This window comes from Furipterus horrens, unplaced genomic scaffold (genome assembly GCF_987537825.1).
Source record: "Furipterus horrens unplaced genomic scaffold, mFurHor1.1.pri manual_scaffold_4, whole genome shotgun sequence".
Classification (NCBI taxonomy): domain Eukaryota; kingdom Metazoa; phylum Chordata; class Mammalia; order Chiroptera; family Furipteridae; genus Furipterus; species Furipterus horrens.
The window spans coordinates 156,894,162-156,918,259 of record NW_028327174.1 but is presented as its reverse complement, the minus strand read 5'-3'; the positions used below and the strand labels follow the sequence as shown (position 1 = coordinate 156,918,259).

Genomic DNA, 24,098 nt, shown 5'->3' with positions numbered 1-24,098 from the left:
AAGCCCACCCTCAAGGAGTTATAACGGGATGGCGAGTGCCAACCTTTTAAATTTCCAGAGATGAATTCCCATAAAATTCAGCTTTAGATTAAAGATGCCATTTGCCTTTGGTTTTGCTCTTCCCTGTAAGAGTGTTTTCCGCTCTGATTTGCCAAAGTATCCTCTTCTATGCTCTTAAGGTTCATTTGCACACAACCTCACTTCTATATCATAGCAAGTTTCCAGAGGAGCCGTTTGGATGCTCTTCTGTTCCAGGAGGAAAGGAGGCAGGGATGCAACTGGCTCCCAGGCTCTGTTTGTGATGAGAGCTGGTTTCAAGTCCCCAGATGGAGAGGATGCAAATTCAAGGTGTGAAGTGGCACCAGGCCAGAGGGGAGGGCATGTGCTCTGGTCAGCAGGGACAGACCCCTTCCTCTACTAACACTATGTGCCCCCTGCACTCTGTAGGGGCAGTAGGAAAGTGAGGTAAGAAATGACCCAGGCCCATCAGGGATCCACAGGCAACTGTAGGCTTTGCTGCTTGCATTTCATAGTTTAGGATGCACGCATCTTGGTTCATGGAAAATTTATAAAAAGAATATATAAGCATATAAAATAAAAATTCTTATAAGATTCCCATTGACTTAAATAACACCCAGCTTGTTAAAGCTCCCAGAATACATGTGTGTGAAATGCACGTACATACCATTGAAGTACATCATGTTAAGGTAATTTACAGCTGAGCGGGTTGCTTCCAACACAGTAGCCAGTCCTCTGTGGTGCCACTTAAACATATTTAAAGCCCTGTTTGTGAAAGTCCATATTTTGAGAGTCATCCCAAAATTATCTTATATTATATTATAACTTGATTATGGGATGAAAAGCATTGTAGAGTAACTGATTTAAAGAATAGGCAGGAGTTCATGAATGATCCTGGAAGAAGCAAAAACAATAATGAGGGCAATTTTTAAAAGAAAAAAGGAGAGGTAGGAATCATTAACGGAGTCAAAAGGAAGCACAGACTAAGGTAAGAGAAGACAAGAGAAATAAAACTTTCTTGACAAAAAAGGCAAATAATATTGTTACCCACCCCTCAATGGGCCTCTATAGTGTCAGGAGATAAAAAAGTATCCCCTCACCAACACCCCAATCCTTCCCAAAGCTCTATAAGGTCAATAGCAATCATCTTCCTTTCACAGACTGGAGGTCCAGGCAGGTGCAGTGGAATACACCAAATGATTCAGCCAGCAAGTACTTGAGATAGGATTTAAATCCAAGTTCCTTTCACCAAACACTATTCCTTCCACCAAACACTGTTCCTTTCATCAAATACCCTAGACCTGTGTTCAAAGGAGAGGGGCAGTTTGGAGGAGTTACAGGTGCACCTCATTTTACTATGCTTAGATCTACTGTGCTTCATAGATGCTGTGTCCTTTAAAAATTGGAGGCAAGACCCCTCCCCCAGCAAAAAGATTAAGACTCACTTTATTGTGATCCTGCCTTTCTTGCAGTGGTCTGGAACTGAACCCACAATATCTTCAATTGTAGGCCTGTACTAAAATGCAGAGGTTCTGAAAGAGTGTGTGTGTGTGTGTGTGAGAGAGAGAGAGAGAGAGAGAGAGAGAGAGAGAGAGAGAGAAAGAGAGACTGGGCCTACATGTGACAAGAGAGGATAATGCTTTGGGATGTTTTACACTGAACTGGTTAAAATGATAAAAAACAGAGCAGTTAACAAGATTCATTTCACCTAGAAGCAATAGAATATGATCCAACAAAGAGAAGGAAGCAACCAGAAAGGGAGAAGGATTTCAGATCAGAAGGAGGCTGAGAGTATATTTTAGACTTTAACCACGAAAGTCCTTTCTTTGTCTTTTGTAAAATACCATATGCAAAGGGACTATAGGGTGGATGCCAGAGTATAATGGTGAACAGGAACCATAAGAACCAAATTCATTTTAAACAACACCCTATGTGATTTCAGATACAGGAGATTCTTCAGGTGAGATTTTCATGATGTGCTCATGATCCCGAATTGGGGGGTAGGAACTAAAGCAGGGACTAAAATGACAGTCCCCAAGGGGACGGGGATACCGGAGCAAACCTCTCAGGTGGAGAACGAGCCCTGTGGGCCCTCCAGCATCTATATAACTGCTGTCCTGCTTCCCTGTGTGATCTCATGAACACCAACCTAAATGTTCACCCTTCAAGAGATGAGAAATTATATGGCTGTGGCTGTAAATGTGTCAACTAATAGGGTCTCAGGAATACCTTTGACTCATTAAGAATCTATGCATTTACAGAGGAAGGAAGGAAGGAAGGAAGGAAGGAAGGAAGGAAGGAAGGAAGGAAGGAAGGAAGGAAGGAAGGAAGGGAAAAAGAAAGAAAGAAAGAAAGAAAGAAAGAAAGAAAGAAAGAAAGAAAGAAAGAAAGAAAGAAAGAAAGAAGAAAGAAAGAAAGAAAGAAAGAAAGAAAGAAAGAAAGAAAGAAAGAAAGAAAGAAAGAAAGAAAGAAAGAAAGAAAGAAAGAGATTCCATTAGGAGAGAAAGCAGCATTTCTCCTGTTCTGTAGGCCCTGGTTTTCCTTTGTATCTCCCAGCCACAGTGCATCCTACTCCACCTTCTAAGCTGCCCCCAGGGCTCCAGAGTTACAGTGTGTCTCCAGAACCAACAGGTCTACATACTTTGCCCACACAGCATCTTATTTGCTATGCAGGCTCCGAAGAGCACAGGAGATTTGAATACTCATTCTTAGTTCCTACTTAGAGCATCCAAGGCCCCTAAAGCCAGCTAGTGCCTTATTCAGCTTGAAGCAGGTTTAAAAGGTTTAAATTATATGCCATTTTCCCTAAGTGAGTTTTTCCTCTAGAGGCTCCTTGGCCGCTTATGCAAAAACCTCACCAGCCCTCCTGCACCCCACCCACCTTAGACATAACTGAATCCTCCAGCGACAGTCACCAAACTTGAAACCTGAACTTTCAAGAGACACCCAGAGAGCGATTCAGCTAGTCCCAATGGGTTCAACCTATGGTGCTAGAGTTTCATGAGGATTAAACCCCACTCCAAGCTACACAGTCAGCCATTTCTTTCTATACATTACTTTGTTTTCTCTCGTTGTGTTTCAAAGAAGCAGAAACCAGGAATGAATATTCCAACATGAATAGGGCAAGAAGATGGTGCAATGGAACACAGGGAAACCTTGCCAGGGCACTGTCAGGCCAAGCATATTAAGGTAGGAGGGAGAAAAAGACATTAACTCAGAAGAGAATTAAAGTGGGGCTTCTAGATAAGGTCCAGGCTATTTTTATGTTGGTTTGACCAATTTACTAGTATAGCAAGTATCTTCTTTTCTTTCTTACTGACATGTAATTCACCTGGCATTCATTAGGCAAAAATCCTCTGTGTTGCCCTAGTTCAAGAACCTGAGGCTCATGTACGAGCAAGAGCAGCCTCTGGGAGAAGAGGTTCCCTCTTTAGCCAGGAAGACATGAGAGACTGGATAATTTCAAAACAAACTGATGCATCATGACACATAGGTACAAAAAAAGTGCTGGGACCTAGAGACAAATATAAAAGTCAAAAGGGAGATTGCCTATCACATTATTTCAAACATGACAGCCTTTTTATATCGTTTTGCTAGTTTAGAGCTTGGGAGTTCGTTTCGTCTTGAGTTCCAAGTCCTGCTTGCTGACCTTGTTTTTGTCCTGCCACGCGGTGGCCTTGCCCAAGGGCAGGCCTCCCAGGTCTTTGCAGCCAGAGCCCTGTATTGTGTTTCCTTACAGCTGGCGTACATCGGATACCTGATGCTCTTCAACTATATCGTATTAGTGAAGATGGAGCGCTGGCCTTCCACCCAGGAATGGATCGTCATTTCCTACATTTTCACCCTGGGGATAGAAAAAATGAGAGAGGTAACCACTTTCATAAAAGAGAACTGAGGGGGAGGACAGTGGCTAGTTACATTTGTGCAGAGAGGGGAGGGGGGGACGCTCGAGATCCACGTTGATTCAAATCATTAGTGAAAATGTTCTCTAATGCTACTGCAGAAATACGGCCTTGGCCTTAAGGGCTGCTGCCAAACCCAGAGAGGCTTCACAGTGTGTGGTACAGGGTCCTCACTCCATGAGCGCTTAGGGTTTAGTCTATTTTCTGCTAACACAGCTCTTGTCTCAAGAAACCTTCAAGTTGTTTATAAAACACTGTTTACAACTTTTTACTCATCCCTAGAAACATGACTTTAATTTTTTCCACTCATAACTCCCTTTGCACACCCCTCACTCTGGGTCTCTTCGGACAGGGTCCACCAGTATCTAAGATTCTCCGAGTGCATTTCAGCGACTCTAAGAGGAGCTATGCTTTCATTCATTGCCTGGTTTATTCCCTCTCAATATGTATTATGCATAGGCGGGACACCAGCCTTTCCACTGGCCCTGGGCATCCGTGGGATGAATTGAGCATATTTCCCATCCTTCAGGTTGAGGGTGTGGGTCCCTCCCCTCTCCCTCCGCCCCGCATCGAGTAAAAGCCATCCTAACACCACCCCGACATGACACTTGAAGTGAGAGCTAGCCTCAGAGGCCATCAGATTCAGAGCCACTAAAATGAGTGTAGTCAAGCAACCGTCCGCCAGAGGGCTCTGCAACCCTGCTGAATGCACTCCTCAAACTCCCATTCCCAAGCCTTGTAGGGAAGGCAGCTTGTGCGGTATGATGATTCCTCTGCATTTTCCCCTGACACTACAGTAGTCTGCAGCAAAGGCCTGAAGAATTGCTCCCTGTCAAGTCTACTGCACCCTCTAGAGCTCCTGAACAATCCTACTCTCTCTACTGCAGTGAGTGGGAAAATATATTGGACTCCGCACACACAAAAAAGGATTCCTACAAATCCACAAATTCACCGTTGTCTTCATTACTGAAACAGGTTAAAAAGCCCTTACTATCTTAGGTTTTAGCTCTCGAATGTTCTCCTTTAAAAAGATGCAGTATCTATTAGACATCTTTGTATGCAAAGCACATACTTTATTTTTGTATTGTCATTTATTCATATTGTATTATTTTCCATACAAACAACTGTAAACCTACTTCTGCCACACTCTGTCTATATATTTCAAGCCCTTTCTCTTGGGTTTTTAAACCGCTCTGGAGATATTTAAACTCTAACCAGCACACCCCCATCCTGAGAATTTGGTTGCGGGTATACTACTCCCATTTCATAAGGAACTAGATTTATTTAAAAACGAAAAAGATGCCTTGCCTTCTTCCCTTGCTCTAACCAGTTGATAGTGCCTTCTACTTCCTGAGCAGTTTGTGGGTTCCCCACTTGTAAACTGAAAACATCATAAATGTGCTTTAGTCTCTATGCACCTCTCTGAAAACTGAGGCGTGCTCCCGCAGAGGCCTCTGTTGCTGCGAAGTGTCAGCTCGTTCTCTGGTGATTTAATGCCCAGATGCATACTCTGTCCCCACGATAAGCAGAAGAGGGAAAGACTTGAGCAGAGAGATTGGAATCTCTCCAGGGACTAGACTGGAAGAAGACAGGGAGCAGTCTGTACTCCACAGACTGTTCTGGAAGAGGCTGCCAAGCAGGCGGGCTGCCAGGAACCTCAGGGCCTGCGTATCCATTTCTCCTGAGGTAGCATGTAATAGCAGAGAGGACTTGGAGCCTGGGGTCAGCAGGGAGTCAGCGGAAGAGTCCCTGCTTCTGAGGAAGCTGCGAGGAGGAAGGGCTGGCCACTTGAGCGTCTGACCTTTTCCTCTGCGGCCTGGTGAGGCAGCCCTCTCACCCCCACCGCATGGCCCTGAACCCATTAAAGAAATGCCCCACTGCCGAGGCGGGTGGAGACCCCAGGGGTCCCACCTGCGTGCCTCCTCTTAGCGCGCAGGCCCTCAAGCGCTCAGACGCAAGATCCTGGAAACATGGAGAAGTGTGTATGCTTCCAAGGAGGGATTTTGTGATTTCACAGCTGCCCTCCCATTCCCAGAACCACATACTTCCACGTGTAGTCACCCAAACAAGCCGCGGCGATCCCTTAATAGCACGGGCCTGTTTACAGCGTGCGTGGGTACACGTTCCCTCGCGTGGGCCCTCCTCCCCACGCCGCTGTGTGGGAAGTGGTGCGGCTCTTATCGCACCCCCGCTTTGCTGGTACAGGAAAGAAGATTCGGGGTTTGAGCTCTTTTTCTGTATCCCGCAGCCAGAAAGGGAAACTGGGTCTTAAACCTGATTGGCCCCTCTCTAGGCCGCACTTTGCACTCACACAGTGGGTTGCAAACTGGGGTGCTCGTCAGAGCCCCGGGGGCCCTAAGAGGTGCCCAGAGCTAGCGTGAGAAGTGGAAAGGCTGGAGGGCGGGGGCTCGACTTTTCACTCCAGCTTCAACTCTTTTTTGATGTTGCGATTTCACAAGCATATTTCACTATTGAAAAAATTATACGTTAAACCTCCGTGTTTTAGGAAAGCGTGGGTAAGGGGTCACACGTGTGCACACAGAATTTTGCCTCGTTGGCATGGAGTTGGGGGTGGGGTGGGGGGCAGGGTGAGAAGCCATCAGGACCACAGCAGCTGCAGGCGTTCCTGACGGATTGGATGCGGCAGTGGTTCTCACCCGGTGGTCACCAGCTTGACCTGGGAATTCGTTAGAAATGTAAATCCTCTAGCCTACACCGGGCGAGCTGAAGCAGAAACTCCAGGGGTGGGGCCCAGCCATCTGTGGCTTACTGGCCCTCCAGGCGAGTCTCATGCATGCTAAGGGTTAAGAAGCCCTGGTTTAGGAATGAGGCTACCAAGCATCTCCTGGTATCTTGCTTAGCCTGCCAAGCCTTAGTCCTGACTTACTAAGACCTCCCTTCCTTATTATTTCAGGCCAAAGAAAGCCTAAAGCGTGATATGCCACTTCAAATACATAGCTGCAGATTAGAACTGTCCCCAGTCTTTTCTCTCTCCTTTGAGAGATCCTGAGTTGAGAAAGGGGCGGGGCACAGCTCAAAGAGATGGAAGTCTCAGGGATAAATGCAAATGATCCGTGCAAGGAGCCCTGCTGCATAGCCTCAGCAGGCTGGCTCCCCTGGCTCCTCACATCCAGGGACAGGCTGCAGTACCTGCTGGGTGGCCACTCCCGCTTTGTAACTGTGCATTTCATAGAGTCTGTGTGAGCAAAAAGGCCCCTATAGATTAAGGTAAGTCAAAGCCCCATCCAACAGTTAAAAAGACTAGAGAATTGCTGTCAGGTGTCTATATAACAATCAGTCAACAAATATTTATTGAGTATGTAACAAGCCTGGGGAACACAGGGTCTGCCCTCAGAATTTGTAGTCTAGTGGGGAGAGATGATAGATAGAGAGATACAGAAACAGATATGTCGATAAATAGATGGAGACATAGACGCACAAATACTATGCAAGCATACAGAAGTTAATTTCATATAGTGATAAAAACCTTCAAAAAATAAAACAGGGTTATATATTAGACAGTGACTTGGGCTATGGAGACATCTGCAGGTGGGGTACCCAAGGGGGGGGGGGTCTTCCTAAGAAGGAGAAATGTAAATAGAGACCTTGAGTAAGAGGAGAAGCCAAACATGTAAAAACCTGAGAGAGAGAAAAAAGCCTAACAAAAGGAACAAATGCAAATGTCCTGAGCATAGGATGGACTTGCCATGTTTACGAGCAGACCACCATGGCTTCAGGGTGGGGAGTGGAGAGAATATGGTGGGACATCCAGTGAGGCCATGATAAGAAGTTTGGATCTTTCTCTATTTGTAATGAAAGCCATCAGAAGATCGGCACATTCAATTACCATGATTAGCTTTGGTTTTTGTTGTTCTTGTTCACAGATCTCTCAAGTCACTCTCTTTTTAAAATTGAGTTATAATTTACTTGTAAAGAAATGAACAACTCATAACAGGTACAGCTTGATGAGTTTTCGCCTACACATACAACTATGTATTCACCCCTCAGAGCGTCGCTTAAGTTTTAAGGATTGTGGGTGCTGCTCAGAGAATGGATGGGGGCAGGGCAGGCAACAATGGCAGTAGGGATACCAGTTAGAAGGCCATTGCCATCGTCTGGGAGATGTGATGGGGCTTAGAATAGAGTGGCAGCAGTGGAGTTGGTGAGAAGTGGTTGGATTAGGTTGTATTTAGAAAAAGGTGATAGGACATGTTGGTGCAGAGGATCTGGGTGTGAAAGAGAAGGACAAAGAAGCCCTCCCAAGTCAGTGGTCTGAGTAACTCAATCCGTGGTGCTGTTTACTGAGATGGAGGAGGATTTCAGAGATTTACAGGGTATTAGGAATCAATAATTTTATAGGCAAACCCTAATTTGTGTCTTAGAATTGTAAGGCAGTCTGAAATATCAAACATATTACTTATATTTGCCTCTGAAATATTTGCATCTGGATGGGCCAAGCTTTCCTCTGTTGTACATTTCTAGCATGCAAGTATTCAACTAGACACAGACAAACAAAACAAGCTACTGATGTCAACTAACAGGGCAAGCACTTCCCAACTTGGCTAAGTAAAGAGACAGAAATTGGAAATCCTAACTAACCCCCATCTCTTTCCTGCCTTTTAGATTCTAATGTCAGAGCCAGGGAAGTTACTGCAGAAAGTGAAGGTATGGCTGCAGGAGTACTGGAACGTCACAGACCTCATAGCCATCCTTCTGTTCTCTGTTGGGATGATCCTTCGTCTCCAAGACCAGCCCTTCAGGAGTGATGGGAGGGTCATCTATTGTGTGAACATCATTTACTGGTACATCCGTCTATTAGACATCTTCGGCGTGAACAAGTACTTGGGCCCATATGTAATGATGATTGGAAAAATGGTAAGCAGGGTCTTCTAATGCCATATGATAAATTTTCAAAGGAGAGGTAATAATAGGAGGAGGGAGATAATTCATTTGGGCCTGCTATCAAGGTCTAACAGAGATGGCCCTGGGGTATTTTATTTTTTAATTCCTTCTGACTGTTCTGAAGTTTAACGACCTCTATATGTATAACTGGACAATTAACCACCACTTATCCATGTACTTACTAAAATATATATATAAAGATCACTTATTTTGTGCCAAGCACTGGATTAGGAGCTGGGTATATAAAGATGCTCATTCCATAAGACTGGAGATGAGAGAAAGAGAAGTAATTACCATACAGTGTGAGAATGCAGTAATAGGCATGTATAAAGTACAATAGGAACACAGGAAAGAGAAAGTAGGTCAGGGAAGGTGTCACATGGAGGTTATATTTTTGCTGGATCTTGGAGGAGAAATCTCCACTCCAAATATTTAACAGGTTTTTAAGATTTTTAACATTGCTTTTTTTTTTTTTAATGAAGTGCTAGGAAAGTGCCTTTCTCTACAAAAGGAGAAGAAAAATGTAGTTTATTTGAATGCATTTGTTAGGTTGTGCTTGAATTAAGTTCTATCAATATATCATGTGTTTTGTTTCACTACTAGAAAATGATGTCTGTTAAAAACTAGGTTCCAGAATGATGCTCTATTTATCTTATTCTTTAAAAAGAAATCCCAAGTGGCAAACTAATAAGCTTCCCCACATGGCTGTGGACTTGTTCCAGTACTCCTTGACCACATTGGTCTCCAGACTTCCTCCATAAGGACTGAGCCCTAGGAGAAGCATTAGTGCCATCCTGGGAGCGCTCAAGGAAACCAGCGCCCTCTCCAGAGTCTGGGCTGTTCTCTTTTAATCAGTTTTCCCACTTTTATAAGTGTATGCTCTATTTCACCTTTATAGGACTTTTGTGGAAAAACCAAGTAATCCATCCTACAATGGCAAGCACCTCTTATTGAAAAACCTCTTTGTTAATAACTTCTGCTCCATTACCATTTGAAACCAACAATTTATCAATAGATGTTCTTTATCATTCTCACTCAAGTTTTACTATATACATTATTGCTGTTTACCTTTCAATCAACAAATCAATATTTATTACTAGTGTGTGTGACTCTACTAATACGGATCTTAAAGAAACAAGACTCTCCCTACAAAAGCACTGACAAACCTGTGAAAAGAGAGGGAGAACTTGAATCCAAAAGGATATAGGGTTATGAGACCTTTAGCAATTCATTTAATCTCTTTGCAACTCAGTTTACTCATTTCTTAAGTATATCTTGTAAGAATGCTGTGATGATTAAGAATGACACATGTAAATAGACAATAGTGTCTGGCTCATAGTAGGTAGTTGATAAATTGTATCTGTTACTATGTTCATATCATGTTTGTTAAAATGCAATGAAAAGGAGGGAAATTGGGGAACGTGGTTATTCTGCTCTATTCCTAATGCTTTTGTACAAAAGCTTGGTATTTATAACACCATCGTTGTTTAGGGAAAATATCCCAAACCCATTCTATGGAGGGAAAACTTAAATTCAACAAGCTTAGACCAAACCCCAGTTCAACTGGGGATTTTGGACTAGGAAAAAGAATTTATTTTACAGTCTTCTTTGGACTTCAGTAATAAATTTGAGATTGAGATTGTGCTGAAAATTCCTATGCCTAAAAGCAGAGTCTCAACTTAGAATCCATGGAAGAAATTTAAAAGAGAGGATCTGTAAACCCTTTACCCAGATTATATATGAAAATATGTGAATATATAAATTTTCTGAACAGAGAGGTTAGCCTCCATGAGATTCTCACATGGATTCTCAAGTGGATCCAATGAAAGTGAAGAACTGTAACAGCTGCAAAATTAGGCCAGATTTTCTTAATCTTGACACTATTGATATTTTAGATGAGAAAATGCATTATTCTGGGGGGCTGTCCTGTGTATTGGGAGATGCTTAGCAGCATCTTCTACCCACTAGATGCCAGTAGTGTGTACACATACACACACAAACACACACAAAAAAAGAATGTCTCCAGATATTGCCATATGTTCCAGGGTGGGGGTGGGAGGTGTAAAATGGCCCTCTGTTGAGAACCACTACAGTGGGTGATTATATAATCTGATTGGTTGTTTTTATTCTAATTGATTGTTACCTTGTTTTATTTCAGCAAATAAAACCTGGAAAAAAACATACAAACCAAATATATTACTTAAAAAGATTAGGTGGCATTTAAATAGTTGAAGTAACTAAAGACAAACTAAAGCAGCAAGATTATTTTAAAATCCACATCTATCATGTTAATGATGGCATAATTATCCCCAGTTTTTATTAGAATTAAACCTTACTATGGAGTGAGCAAGAAAGATTTACTGCATTTTTTTCTACATTTTAACTTATGAATGACTTCACTTATCAGTCAAGAGTAAGTAGAAAATGAGTGTATTTGGGAGCTTGTTCTCATTGGGGTTGTTAAGATAATTAAGTCAATAATTGAGTCACTGATGCAGAAGGTGGGTGAAATATGCCTACAGAAGTTATCAGGGAGCCATATGGATTGCCAGGCTGGAAGCTTAATAAAATATGCCCAGATGTGATACTGAAAGTCCTTCAACGTCAGAGAGTCCCTAACTGCCGAGCAACTGCACCCTGTAGTCTAGGGACAAACAGCTGCTAAGATACCTGAATACAATGCTGATCAAGTATGATTCCAATTGATCTTTAAATCCAGGATACTACTTCTCAGTGAAACTTTCTAAGCCTATGCTAAGCTCACTTATATAACGCAGAATAAAAACAACAGTAATAACAATAGCTATCATTTACAATGTGTCAAATACCATGTCAGACATGTTTTCATTAGAACCCCATGAAGCAGGTTTTAGTGTCTTCATTTAACAATGGAATAAACTGCAATTGGGCAAGGGATCAAGGCAGGATTCAAACTCCTGTCCACTTGACTCCACAACCTGCCCTTCTTCCAATTCTAATAGTAATAATACATTAACATTTACCGAAAACTACCCACATTAAGCATTTCACATTTTATCTCATTGAATCCTTATAAAAATGATATGCATTATTATTGTTGTTATTATTATCACCATTTCAAAAATGGAAGAAAAAAAAAAAACAAGATTAAGACCACCTAGGCTGTTTTTACTAATAGAGCCAAGATGAAATTCAGAACTCAGGTAGCTGACACCTGAGAACACATGCTTAACCTCTACAGTGTATGCTCTCCTCTATAAAACACAATAAAGAATATTTGTAAAAATGAGACAGAATCAGGTCTCTTAATAATGAACCAGCTGGACAATTTAGCTTTAAAAACATAGGTAGCAAGCCCCAGTCCTCGCTAATGATGTTCTAGCTCTGCCCTCCACTCTATCAGATTTTGGTATTTGAATGAAAGCTAAGACTTCTTTGAAATATGTGAAATTGAGTGTTTGGGAAGAATGTTTCTTCCCTTTGGTTGTTTTGACCGTTTGGATAAATGTCACAATCAATCTGAGTAAAAACAATCCTGAGAAATTAGAACAGTTGCTGTATTTACTGGCTGTGTTTCCTTGGATCAGACTAGCTCCTAAATCTCATGAGTACACACCTTCTTCTCCCCACCCGCCTTTTAGTCAATCTAAATAAATATAACATAAAAAACCCATTAGGGTTTCTTCATTGGTAGAACTTTTTACAAATAAATAATGAAAGAATTTTACAAAATAAAAAAGAAAGCATAGATGAGAAGCAGACCCATGTTTCCTATAAAACTGTTTCAACACAGCTGGCTTGCTCATTTTAAGAGAGTTTTGAGGCCACTAAGTTGTGAAAGGAATACCTAGTTAACTAGCTTATATAGTCTAAGGACAGGGAACAAATATGAATTGATGTCACATTTTGAGAGATTCTTATTTCATTTCAAAGTCATACAATACTCAAGAGATGGATTTTAAAGTTACTTTGAAAGTTAATCAATTAACCTAAAATATACTGAACCCCCAGTATCCTAATGCAAACAGGAAGTGTGCAATGTTTTAATTCTAATAACAGGCACCATGTAATATATTCTTTTAAAATAAAATTTTAAAACTAATTTAAAGCCTTTATTATCATTGATAAGGTTATCATTGGTCTTTCTTTGAAGACAGGTATTCCTTCAGGAAGTTTGATATCCAAGAGAAGGTAGTCTTTTGTATCAGGTGATTTGATACGACATATAGAAAATAATCTCCAACTAGCTTAAGCCCAGGAGGGATGTACTTATTTATGGTGGGGCTTGATGGAACTGGCCTTAAGGGCTACTGCAGTCAGACTCTCTACCACTGTCCCACTGTCAGGACATTCTCTCTCTCTCTCTCTCTCTCTCTCTCTCTCTCTCTCTCTCTCACTCTCTCTGAAATATCTGCTTTATTAACCCTGATCCATAGTGAGGCACTTGGCCTCACTCTGAATTAATATCATTACAGAGAGATAAAGGGAGTATCTCTTTTCCAGCTTCAGTGGGAAAATATCCAAAGAAAGGTCCTGGTTGGATTCTTGTATAACATGCTTACCTCCTACCATTGCTGTTGCCAGAGGGTGAGGTACCATGATTAACCTAGCAAGGAAAAGACACCTACCTTTGTGTCCAAAATCAATGGGAATGGGTTCTCAAAGAAGGAGGTAATGGGGTCTGACCAGGTAAAATAATAGTTATTACATCTTCATCTATTTTTGATGATAAAAGGAATTTGCCATATAAGAAACAGATTCCAAAGAACATGTGTCATGAAAACAAGCAAAAAAGAAAGAGGAATAAGAGATGATGTTGTACTTGAAAGCGGTCAAGAAAATTTTATTAACATGTCAAGATGAAAATCCAACTTTTCAACAGCAGGCACAGGAATAGGCTACCTACCAAATACCTAGGAAAACAAACAGCCTTCATAACAGATAGGATATGCTGCAGGAGAAGTAAGTGCAGAAAAAGTGGTTCTCTGTGAGACTGGTTTGTTGTAGAATATCACTCAGTGGGTGGGGCCACAAGGTTAGCCTGATATTTGATGGATATTTGTTGTCCTAGCTTTGTTTACAAATGATTATTTTCTTTAGCTTTCTACCTCCTCATTAGCTTTTCAGAACTTAGAGAATTTATGGCATTGCAATAGTTCTTGAAATAGTTCAACTATCCTTTAAGAAGAAAGAGACCCATGAAGGGAATTTGCCTCCCCAAGAGCAGAGAAAAAGTTAGTACGAAATTTATATAGATATCCAAGGTTCTGTATTATCAATACATGACTCCCAGGTCTATTCTTAATGCGGGCCCACAGACAGCAATGGAAAATGAAGGGGTTCCATTGGGCATATGTTTGAGGTTTTTTTAAATGAATTTTGAGTTATTGATAAGACTCCGTGGACATTGGCTTCAATAGACCAGATGTCCTCTTATCTGGACACAGCTCCCTATCTAAACATCCCTTATGAGCATTATCAAACATGAACCTCCTTCAAAGGTTCCTATCAATGTCAGTGTCATTGGAACACTCAATCATATGAGTTTTCTTCTGTTTCTCCCTCTGCTTCCCCACTCTTCTAGATGATAGACATGATGTACTTTGTCATCATTATGCTGGTGGTGCTGATGAGTTTTGGGGTTGCCAGGCAAGCCATTCTCTTTCCCAATGAGGAGCCATCATGGAAATTGGCCAAGAACATCTTCTACATGCCCTATTGGATGATTTATGGGGAAGTGTTTGCGGACCAGATAGACCGTAAGCAAGTTTATGATTCTCATACACCAAAGTCAGGTATTTAACTTCAATTGAGTCATGTCTTTTCCAAGTTCATCTGTTTGTTCTCAATAAATGGCTCAAGATAGAGGACCAATTCCTAGCTTGTTACCTTGGAGGGAAAATAAAAATCAATTACAGAAAGTGAATATACAATTTTAATAGCAAAGAAGTCCTCAGGTGTTTCTTCAGGTATGTCCCTTCCATGACACAAATCGACATATGGTGTGCCAAATTTGATCAAGAAGTAAAGCATTTAACAAGATTGAAATTCTTTAGGGATTCAAAACCCTAGGGCCATGTGTTGACTATTTCAATGTTAGTAATATATTGCATCACTACGCCCCACCCCTACACCAGCCTGTAAAAAATAAATTCCTTGGGTTTGACTTCAGAACAAATAAACAATTCTCAATTTCACCACCAGAATTCAAGAGTGAGGGCCAACATCTGCATGGTGTTTTCCTTGCACTGGAAACTATTCTCCAGCTCCTTTTCCCACTGTCTTAAATTATGTGCTTTTGAAACTCAAATGCAACTACTATTCACTGCCTGGAAGTATGGAGAATGCCTTAGGTTATAAACTGAGTTGCTTGCTGTAAGTGCCAAAAATAAAATAGTGTCTATATAATGAAGTGATTCAGTGTAGGGAGCAAGCAGCAGGCCCCTGATGTTTCAAGTCCTGATAGATACTGTTTTTCTATAATAAACACTCTTCTTGTTTGGAGTGTCAAGATAGTTGTGTCCTAGGAATCTGTCCCAGAATTTTATTTGGACCAAATGTCAGGGCACACTAGGCATTGGGAAGTTGTTTGGGAAGAAAGCATCAGGAAAGAAGTATCTTTCAGTGTGGAGGAGTTGAATCCCAAGAGCAACTATTTCTCATTTTCCCTGAGGACTTTAGCTCTAGAAATAACATCCCTCCAACATTGTTGAATTAACATTTTTCAGACACTTTTTGCTGACAGGCCAGCCATCTGAGCCCTGGACTGTGGACATGGATCAGGGTTATATAACCAGGTAGTATAGCTTATGAAGAGCAGGAGCAGAGACTAGTCAGCATCCCTCTTCGACCCCCTACCAGTCCCAGGTAGGACTGAGACCAAAGCACCAGAGTGTGAGTCCTGCAGGCCTGGGAAGAGCACATGTCCACTGGAAACAGAACATACCACTACATCATTTTCCCTTCTATGATGAATTTTGAACAAATACACGTTCCTTCCCAGAATGAGTTATCTGAGGCAAGAAGGCTTTTTGAAATACCTAATTGGGACAAATATTCATTTCACAAGACTTAGCCAACTCACTGAGGAAGAATTTTATCTCCATCTCCAGTTGAAATATCTTTGGCTGGCAATGTGCAACCAGCCTTTACCAAGACAGCTTTCCAGGGACCAGGGGAACTCTTTTGGAATCCTCCCTTCAAATGGTTCCTCAAGACAAAACAACACTTACAGTGCCTACCAACAATCATTCTGCTCAGAAACTAAATGCACTATAGCCCACCGCCCCAGAAATTGCTTTACCACTTACATTATTTTGCCTTCTCTAATTTTTTTCCACAAAATGAGATTAAATCCCAATGGGTGTTTTAACAGTGTAACATTCGGGTTGGGAGAAAGAGGAAGGTGCAGGTGTGTTTTATGAATGGGATTCTGTCTGTCCCTCTACAAGTGGCCATTTATTGATGTTGTACTATGAACCGAGCCTAGTGCAACAAACACCACCATCTGGCTGAATAAGAGGATCTATTATTGTTATTTTAAAAGAAGGGCTGATTGTAGTTTAGAACTTGAAAATACCCCAGAGAAAGAAGAGAAGTGTTTTGTGTGAGTGAAGTATGAAAACAGATTTTCCACATTGCTAATTAGATCTGTGGTGCTCCATGTGTGTGAGAATAATTTTCTATCCCTAATCCCAGGATGTAACTGACCCAGCCTTGGACAAAACCTTCATGCCACCCTTCCCCCAACCACTTCCTTTTTTGGTATTCTGAAATTGGCTATAGTGGTAGCAACTGTTCTAAGCTAAATCAGCCAGTTTTCTGTCTAGAGTGCTAAAGAATGTTTGTCCTTTCTCAAATGGGTATAGAAGGATGCCCCCAAATATGTCATCACATTTGGCCATGGTCATTGACTATTCCTATCCTCTAAATGATTTGATTGCCATGCTATGGCACTGGATGGGCCCAAGGGGGATTGAGTGACTGCCCCACCTGGTCATTCAGAACTGCCCTGGAGACCCAAGTACCAAGCTGTTTGAGAAAGGTACAAATCTTTATGCTACCCTGCAGTGTCTTGCCTCTTCTCTGTGCCGTGTCCAGGTTGGTTTGTGAAGCATGTGTTCAGGCTGATGGGCTCTCACATCTACCTGGACCCACGGCCCTGCCCAGGGTCTACCAAGCCTATGCTGTGATAACTTGGGCCGCTCCACGTACTGCTCATTCACACACACTGCAGAGCTACTCGTTTCTAACGTAATGCACGTGCTCTATATCTTTTTGTTTTTAACTGCAAAATTGCCAAACCCATTTCATGTTTGCAGAAATAACCTTTCCAAACTGGGATGAATGTATGTGGACATATGGGGTTCTAGAGTTGGGTTTTTAATATCTGTCTTACACCTCAAAAGGGAGGACAGCTTTAATGCCCTCACTTCAACGGACAATGATACGGAACAACAAATTTTTTTATATAATTTTCTTTTGTAATTTGTCCTAAACCCAGAGACTATCAGTAAGATGAAAAAAGTTAGAATAAAACTTATAAGGTTACTTTCCAAATGTGCTTCCAGACTAAAAGAAAAAGAATGGAGTCACTGTAAACTCACAAAATAACATAGCTGTTTTTAATCTTCAAACTACATTGAGTGAACACAAGTGATAGTCTGGCTTTAATCTCAGTTATGTGTACAGGCAAAAATATTTGCTCTGGTCATGGGAGCAGAAGTGAGTGCAGACACCTAGTTGGAAGCAGCAGATAGTGAAACTGGGACAGAGACAGCAATGTCAGCTCTCCCTGGACACTTTGGCCAACACCTGATGAACTGATGGGAATTTAACTTGCTGTTCTTGGTTGGTTGGTTGGTTTTTGTTTTGTTTTTTCAAATAGCTCAAAATTATCTCAGATATTTGTTGTATAAAATGCTAACTCTCTAAGACCCAAACTATGGGCCACCGTGAGGTGACATGAACTGCAGATTGCAAAACTCATTGCTACCAAATGATGACATTCGTTTGGGCATCTCATTAAAGTGAGAGCCGCTCAGGATCCGACTGGAGCCTGAGGGAGAAAATGACACTTAGAGAAGAGGAGCAGCAAAATAAATTTCCAGCACATTCATGCCAAGGCCGGGACAAAGCTAAAATTTGATGGCCTTCAGCCAGCTGGAAAACCTGGTTCTGTTTTGGTGTGTGAGGTACCTAGAAGTACACCTTTGTTGGCAGAGAAAATGGGGTGTCCCTGGCCTCCTCGAGCCTCTGAATGAATGAGACTACTCTTATTTACAGGGCATCCTTGTGCTGCCTGTCGTACACAGATTCCCTAGGCCATACCAGGACAGGGGAAAGATGAATCATGCTCTCGAATGCATTAAATCAGGGTCTAAATTTAGTCCTTCTTTCTGCCTCTCTGAGTATTTTTACAAGTTTGGGTAGTAATGTGAAAGCATTACTTTCTGCCATAACAACTTAATATTATCTGGATGTTTCCACTTGCACTAAATTAACTAGCCAATCTATTTAAATGCATGAGTCAATTATTTTTTTTTTTTTTTCTGTCTTTCTGCCTAGGGCTTTCCATCTGAAATTAACAGGTAATCTGGAGTGAGGGTTTTTTGTTGTTGTTGTTTTGGTTGGGTTTTGCTCTGTTTCATTAATTAGTACAGAAGTTTTGCTATAAAAAGAAAATCCTCGCCTTTTTGTACCCTTGTTGACTCTATGATGTCGACTGGATTTAGTGTTGTTTTGTCGGAGAACAAGGAGCCTCTATGAGCGTGTAAAGCTAAAACCCTCTCCTGCATTACTTTTCTGCCTCAAATTATTTGTTCCTTACTTCAGGTGTGGAAATTAGAATAACTCAAGGCCAATGTCTAAAATATGCCTGTTTATGGTGAAACTTAGAACAAACAGCACAAACAGAGAAGATGGCTATTGTTATGCACTTCAGTTAGACTCCAGGGCTCTGCATCTGTTTGGTATTCAGGACTGACGTTCTCTAAAGGATTCAGAGCACACTAATGCCTAACAGCTTCGCATGGGGAGTGTTGCCTGGCCAGAGAAAGTACTTTGGAAGAGAAAAACTTGAGACAGTGCCAACTTTTGGGAAAGGGGAGAATTGTTTTGCTGGGTTTTGTTTTTGCAAATTACTAAGGAAGTGAGCCAATATGAGGTACCACCCCCATCTTCTGTCCCTGAAAGTCAGTTTACATTCTAAGGAATACCTACCTGACTTGTTTACTAATGCAAATTAAGGCTTAGTGGCTTTACAAATGGCAGAGCTATCTGCAGACAGGCCTTTGTGATGATTCATTATGCTATTGCGGTCAACATTTGTTCCATTGTCATCATATTCATTTAGCCTTTGCTCACAGGTTGGCCTCCGTTTTTAATTTGTCTATTCTTCATTCAATAGATATCTATTTTCTTCCTACTATGAGCTGAACACCGAGATACAGAGATGAATATGACAGAGACACTATCTTCAAGGATGTTACAGTCCAGGAGAGTCAACCCGGTGTTGACAGTATTAGGTAGAGATGGAGCCCCCAAAAAGAAAGTAGTCAGTAACTCTTAGGTGAAAGCAGGGGCACAATAGCTGAAACCTTGCAAAGAATGAGAAGGCTGAGCTGAGCCTTGAAATATGAGCAGATATTTGCTAGGCAGAAAAGAGAAGAGGAGTATAAAGGAGAAGAATAGCATTCCAAACTGAGACTTAGCATGGCAAGTTTCAAGCACAGCAGGTAATTGAATATGACTGACTATAAGGTGAAAGCGAGGAGGCAAGAAGCAGGACAGATGGATCTGAAAAGAGAGACAGGAGCATAGATCTTGGAGCACTTGTACTCCATGCTCAGGTAGTTCCATGATATGGTAAACTGTAAGAGTCCGTAAAAGGAGTTGAAATGGGAGGTGAGAGGACATTAGCTAATGCAATAGCAGTATAGGTAGGGATGATGAGCCACAAGAAACCTTAGGAAGGTAAAATCAGAAGGACCTGGACAGAAGCCAGATGGTGCAGAAGGTGATGGGGCAAAATGGATGAGGATTTAAGATGGAGGAGTTGAAGGTCACTGCAAGGCTTCTGGCTTAGTCTAAAAGGTAGTACCCTTTACTGACATAGAGCACCTGGAAAGAGGAAGGATGGGGAGAAGGAGATTCATTTTGGGTTGGATTGAGTTTGAGGTTCCCTTGGGAATTCCAGGAAAACCATGAAGAAGGATATTTTGTATATAAAGCTCTGGAGCTAAGTAGAAAGAGCTGGACTAGAGATATAGATTTAGGGATCAAGAACATAACTATCAGCTAAAACCATGGAAGTGGGTGAGCTTGCCAGGGGAGACAAGTAGAGAGAGAAGAGAAGTCCAGAGTACAACACTGAGAGTGGTGGAGTGAATAGTATCAAATGCAAGATGAGAGTCCACCAGTGACCTTTAGGGTGTCGCTGGTGACTCTGGCTAGAGAATAATCACTTCAGCAGTTACTGCAAAAGCCAACTACAGTGATTTAAGAGTAGATGAGCATCAAGGTAAAGCATTTACTAGGAAAGAGGGGGAGAAGTATTGTACATGTATGGGGGCGGTATCGATGAAGTGGGGCTTTGAGAAGAGTCAGTAGTCAGTCATTATCTATGGAGGATACTTTCCCAAAACTGCCCACTGAAATACCTGAAACTTGGAATACTACTGAATCCATATATAGACTGTTTTTTCCTATACATACATACCTATGATAAAGTTTGATTTCTAAGTTAGGAACAGTAAGAGATTAACAACAATGACTAATAATAAAATAGAACAATTATAACTGTAATAAAAGTTCATGTGAATGGTCTCTTTTCTCTCTCTCTTTTTACCTCACTTTCTTTCTAAATAACATTGTACTGTCCTCACCCTTCTTCCTGTGATGATGTGAGGTGATACAGTGCCTATGAGATGAAATAAAGTGAGATGACTGACATGCGGATTGTGACGTAGTAGCATTAGGCCACTGTAAGCAGAGGCGGATTAAGGTCAGTTGAGGCCCCGGGCACAGAAGAAAATATTGGGCCCCTTAAAAAAAAAAAGAGAGAGAGACAGGGAAAATAAAAATACATGGTTTGGCGGGGCCCTTCAGAAGTCGGGGCCCAGGGCACATGCCCAGTGCACCCGCTGTTAAATCCGCCTCTGACTATAAGGGTTAGTTGAACACAAGCACTGTGATAACTGAGAGGGCTACTAAGTGACTAATGGTAGGGGCGTGTATATAGCATGGATACACTGAACAAAGGATGGTTTACATCCCGGGTGGGACGGAGTAGGGGGGTACAAGATTTTGTCACATTTCTCAGAACAGCACTCAATTTAAAACTTATGAATTGTTTATTTCTGGAATTTTTTATTTAATTTTTTTGGAATGCCATTGACCACAGATAACTAAAACCTCAGAAAGTGAAACCTTGGATAAAAGGAACTACTCTGAAGTTCTGTAATCACCACTGAGGGAAGCCACTGACTCAGTACATATCAACGAATTGCTTAGAGCTACCTATTTGCATAGTTAGGTTGTCTGTTTTCTCAGTCAGGATTAATGAAGATGGAAACCTTGCAGTGCCAGTATGGCAGAAAGAAAGGAGACTAGGCTTTTTGAAGATGCTTGTAAGTATTCTTAAAGTTATGTCTTATGAGATCTAAGATAAAGGGAGAAGAAAATAAAGTTATAATGTTGGTAAATAGAGGTAAAAAGAATGATCCAAGAACTAGAAGTCTAATGTGAGCACCAAGTTGAGAACTAAGAATCCGAAGGGTAGTGGTGATTAGAGAACACGGTCAGAGAATGGTAAATTGCCATTCAGAATTAAAAGGTAGAAAAATTTAGGTTAATGTATAAGGTCCATAGGTGGCTATGGGAATGGATTATAGGATATGTTGGAATTGAGGTCAAGCATCTTGAACCTAGGTCTTCTGTGTCTTGTCATAAAAAGGACAAGAGAAGGAGTGAACAAGAAGACTGATCAGGCTGACCTGAAACTCAAAGAAGAAAGGGCTGTTTGCACAAGAAGGAAAAACAGTGATTTGGAAGAGGCAGAGAGTATCAATGACAATGCCAACATTATTTATAGGAACCATAATGGTGGATGTACAAGAACGTACAATTTTTATTTGAAAAGGTTACAGGGAGGTGGTCTCTTCTTGAAAAATGGGTGTTGGTTAAGACAAGAAACTATGAAAGTGGGCTTATGTAAGCAGGAGAAAGCAGTGGAGTTTTGTGTTCAATGATAAGGGAGTTCCAGAAGGCTCTGGGGAAAGGGAGGTAAGGGGGAAATGATGGGAAAATTCGGATGGCAGAAAGCCCAGCACCATATGAGGACTAGTAGCACAGGGGAAGATAATTGACCAGAGCAGCTTGCATTGCAGGAACATAGGATGACAGGTAAAAGAAGTGTGGTGGGAATAACTTTTCCAGAGTTCTGAGGCAGATGAAGACGAACCCTAGCAGTCTAAGAGGCCAGAGGAGGCTAATGATATCTAGATATCACAGGCCATCTAGAATAGCTTTTGCTCAGGTTTTTGAGATTGTACCAGGGACAGATTGTTCTGTACCCTAAAAGGATGAAACTCTAGACTTGTGTAGTGGTGCAGAACAACCAGATGGCTGGAGAAGTCTCTATCTCAGAGCAGGCTCTCCTTTTGAAATTAACAGTGGCCTGTGATTCTAGAGAAGCATCACTCATCACCTGTCAGAAGAGTGACCTCTTACTATCAGCTTGGGGTATTCAATTTTTCTCTAATCTTTTCTAGACTTGCTCATATCTTTTTTCTTTATTTTTATTGTTGACACTATTGCAGATGTCCCCATTTCCCCCCCTTTGCTCCCCTTCTCTAGCCCCAACTCCCCTTTCCCTCTGGTCATCACCACACTGTTGTCTGTGTCCACTGGTTATACATATATGTTCTTTGGCTAGCCCCTTCACCTTCTGGCCTATAATTTAATTTAGTGCTTGGTCCATCTTGACCATTTCCAGCCTCCATTGTAACTCTGCCATTAACAGAGTGGTTTTGGTACATCCTAGGTTTCATGACTCCAAAGCCCATGCTTTTTCTACTCTAGAACAAATACTCCTAGTAAATCTTACATAACCCTATGGAAAATAAGGCATCAGCAAATGGGACATTATTTAAAATTTTCAAAACCTCCTCAAAAGACCTCCACACCACTTCCCAAAAAGTCATACTTGGGAGAGAAAACTCAACTTCCCATCTAATTGTTGGAACTATTTTGTCACCTATGAAGAACTAACTTATCACTGGGGGGAAAAGGCATAAAAAATGTCTAGGGTTTCCATAAAAACTATGTTGGAACTCATTGGATTCAGCATGTGCAAAAGTGATCTAAAAATGGGAATCTGCAAGATTTAGAGAAGAAAGTGAAGTTTATGGCAATTCTGAGTACTAAGCCAACAGTGAGAGACTTCAGAAAGGCTTCATGTGAGTGCCAGCAGAAAAGTAGAGATAATGTTTATGATGAGCATGTTTAAGATGAAATTAGTCATTGAGTAACAATACTCCAGCCCTTGCTGGGTGGCTCAGTTGGTTGGAGTGTCATCCCATACACCAAAAAGGCTGCACGTTTGATTCCTGGTTAGGGCACATACCTAGATCCCTGGTAGGGGTACATATGGTAGGCATAATAATACTCCATACAATGAAGAACAAGTAAGAAAAGCTAATCACTATAGACTGAATACTGGAGACACCTTCCTGGCGTGTAACTCAACCCAAAAAGATGTTAGAAAACATCTAGAATAGCATTAAAAAACAAAATAGTCCCTGGCTGGTGTGGCTCAGTGGACTGAGTGTCAGCCTGCAAACCAAAAGGTTGCTGGTTCAATTCGCCGTCAGGGCACATGCCTGGGTTATGGGCCAGGTCCCCAGTTTGGGGCGTGCAAGAGGCAACTGAGAACTGTATCTCTCACACATTGATGTTTCTCCCCCTCTCTTTCTCCTTCCCTTCCCCTCTTTCTAAAAGATAAAAATAAATAAAATATGTACATATTTATAAAAAACAAAACAGAAGGGGCTAATGCAAAGTTGTGGTGTGAATCTGTGCCTATGACACCAAGTATAATTCTGATCACTGTCACTCAAGGAACATGAATACATTGAGCTGGAGCAGAGCAGCCAAACTAATAAGGGGAATGAATGAAAAGCTGAAATCTAAGGAAAAATCAGGAAGATTAGAGCTCTTCACGATGAAAGATGAAAGCAACCATGCCTGAAGTCTACAGACTTCCAAAGTGATTCTCTGTGGACAAAGTAAACATGA

General features: G+C 41.5%; 1 protein-coding gene across 1 annotated transcript in view; it reads left to right on the top strand.

Moving 5' to 3' along the window:
* The window catches only part of TRPM3 (transient receptor potential cation channel subfamily M member 3), a gene marked incomplete at its 5' end in the record, with an annotated part of 281,767 nt that overhangs the window by 204,135 nt on the left and 53,534 nt on the right, over positions 1-24,098 (top strand). Inside the window, 3 exons of the mRNA XM_090275220.1 lie at positions 3,758-3,886; positions 8,544-8,795; positions 14,386-14,596. Coding sequence (XP_090131346.1) covers positions 3,758-3,886; positions 8,544-8,795; positions 14,386-14,596 — 592 coding nt within the window. The remainder of the gene's footprint in view (positions 1-3,757; positions 3,887-8,543; positions 8,796-14,385; positions 14,597-24,098) is intronic.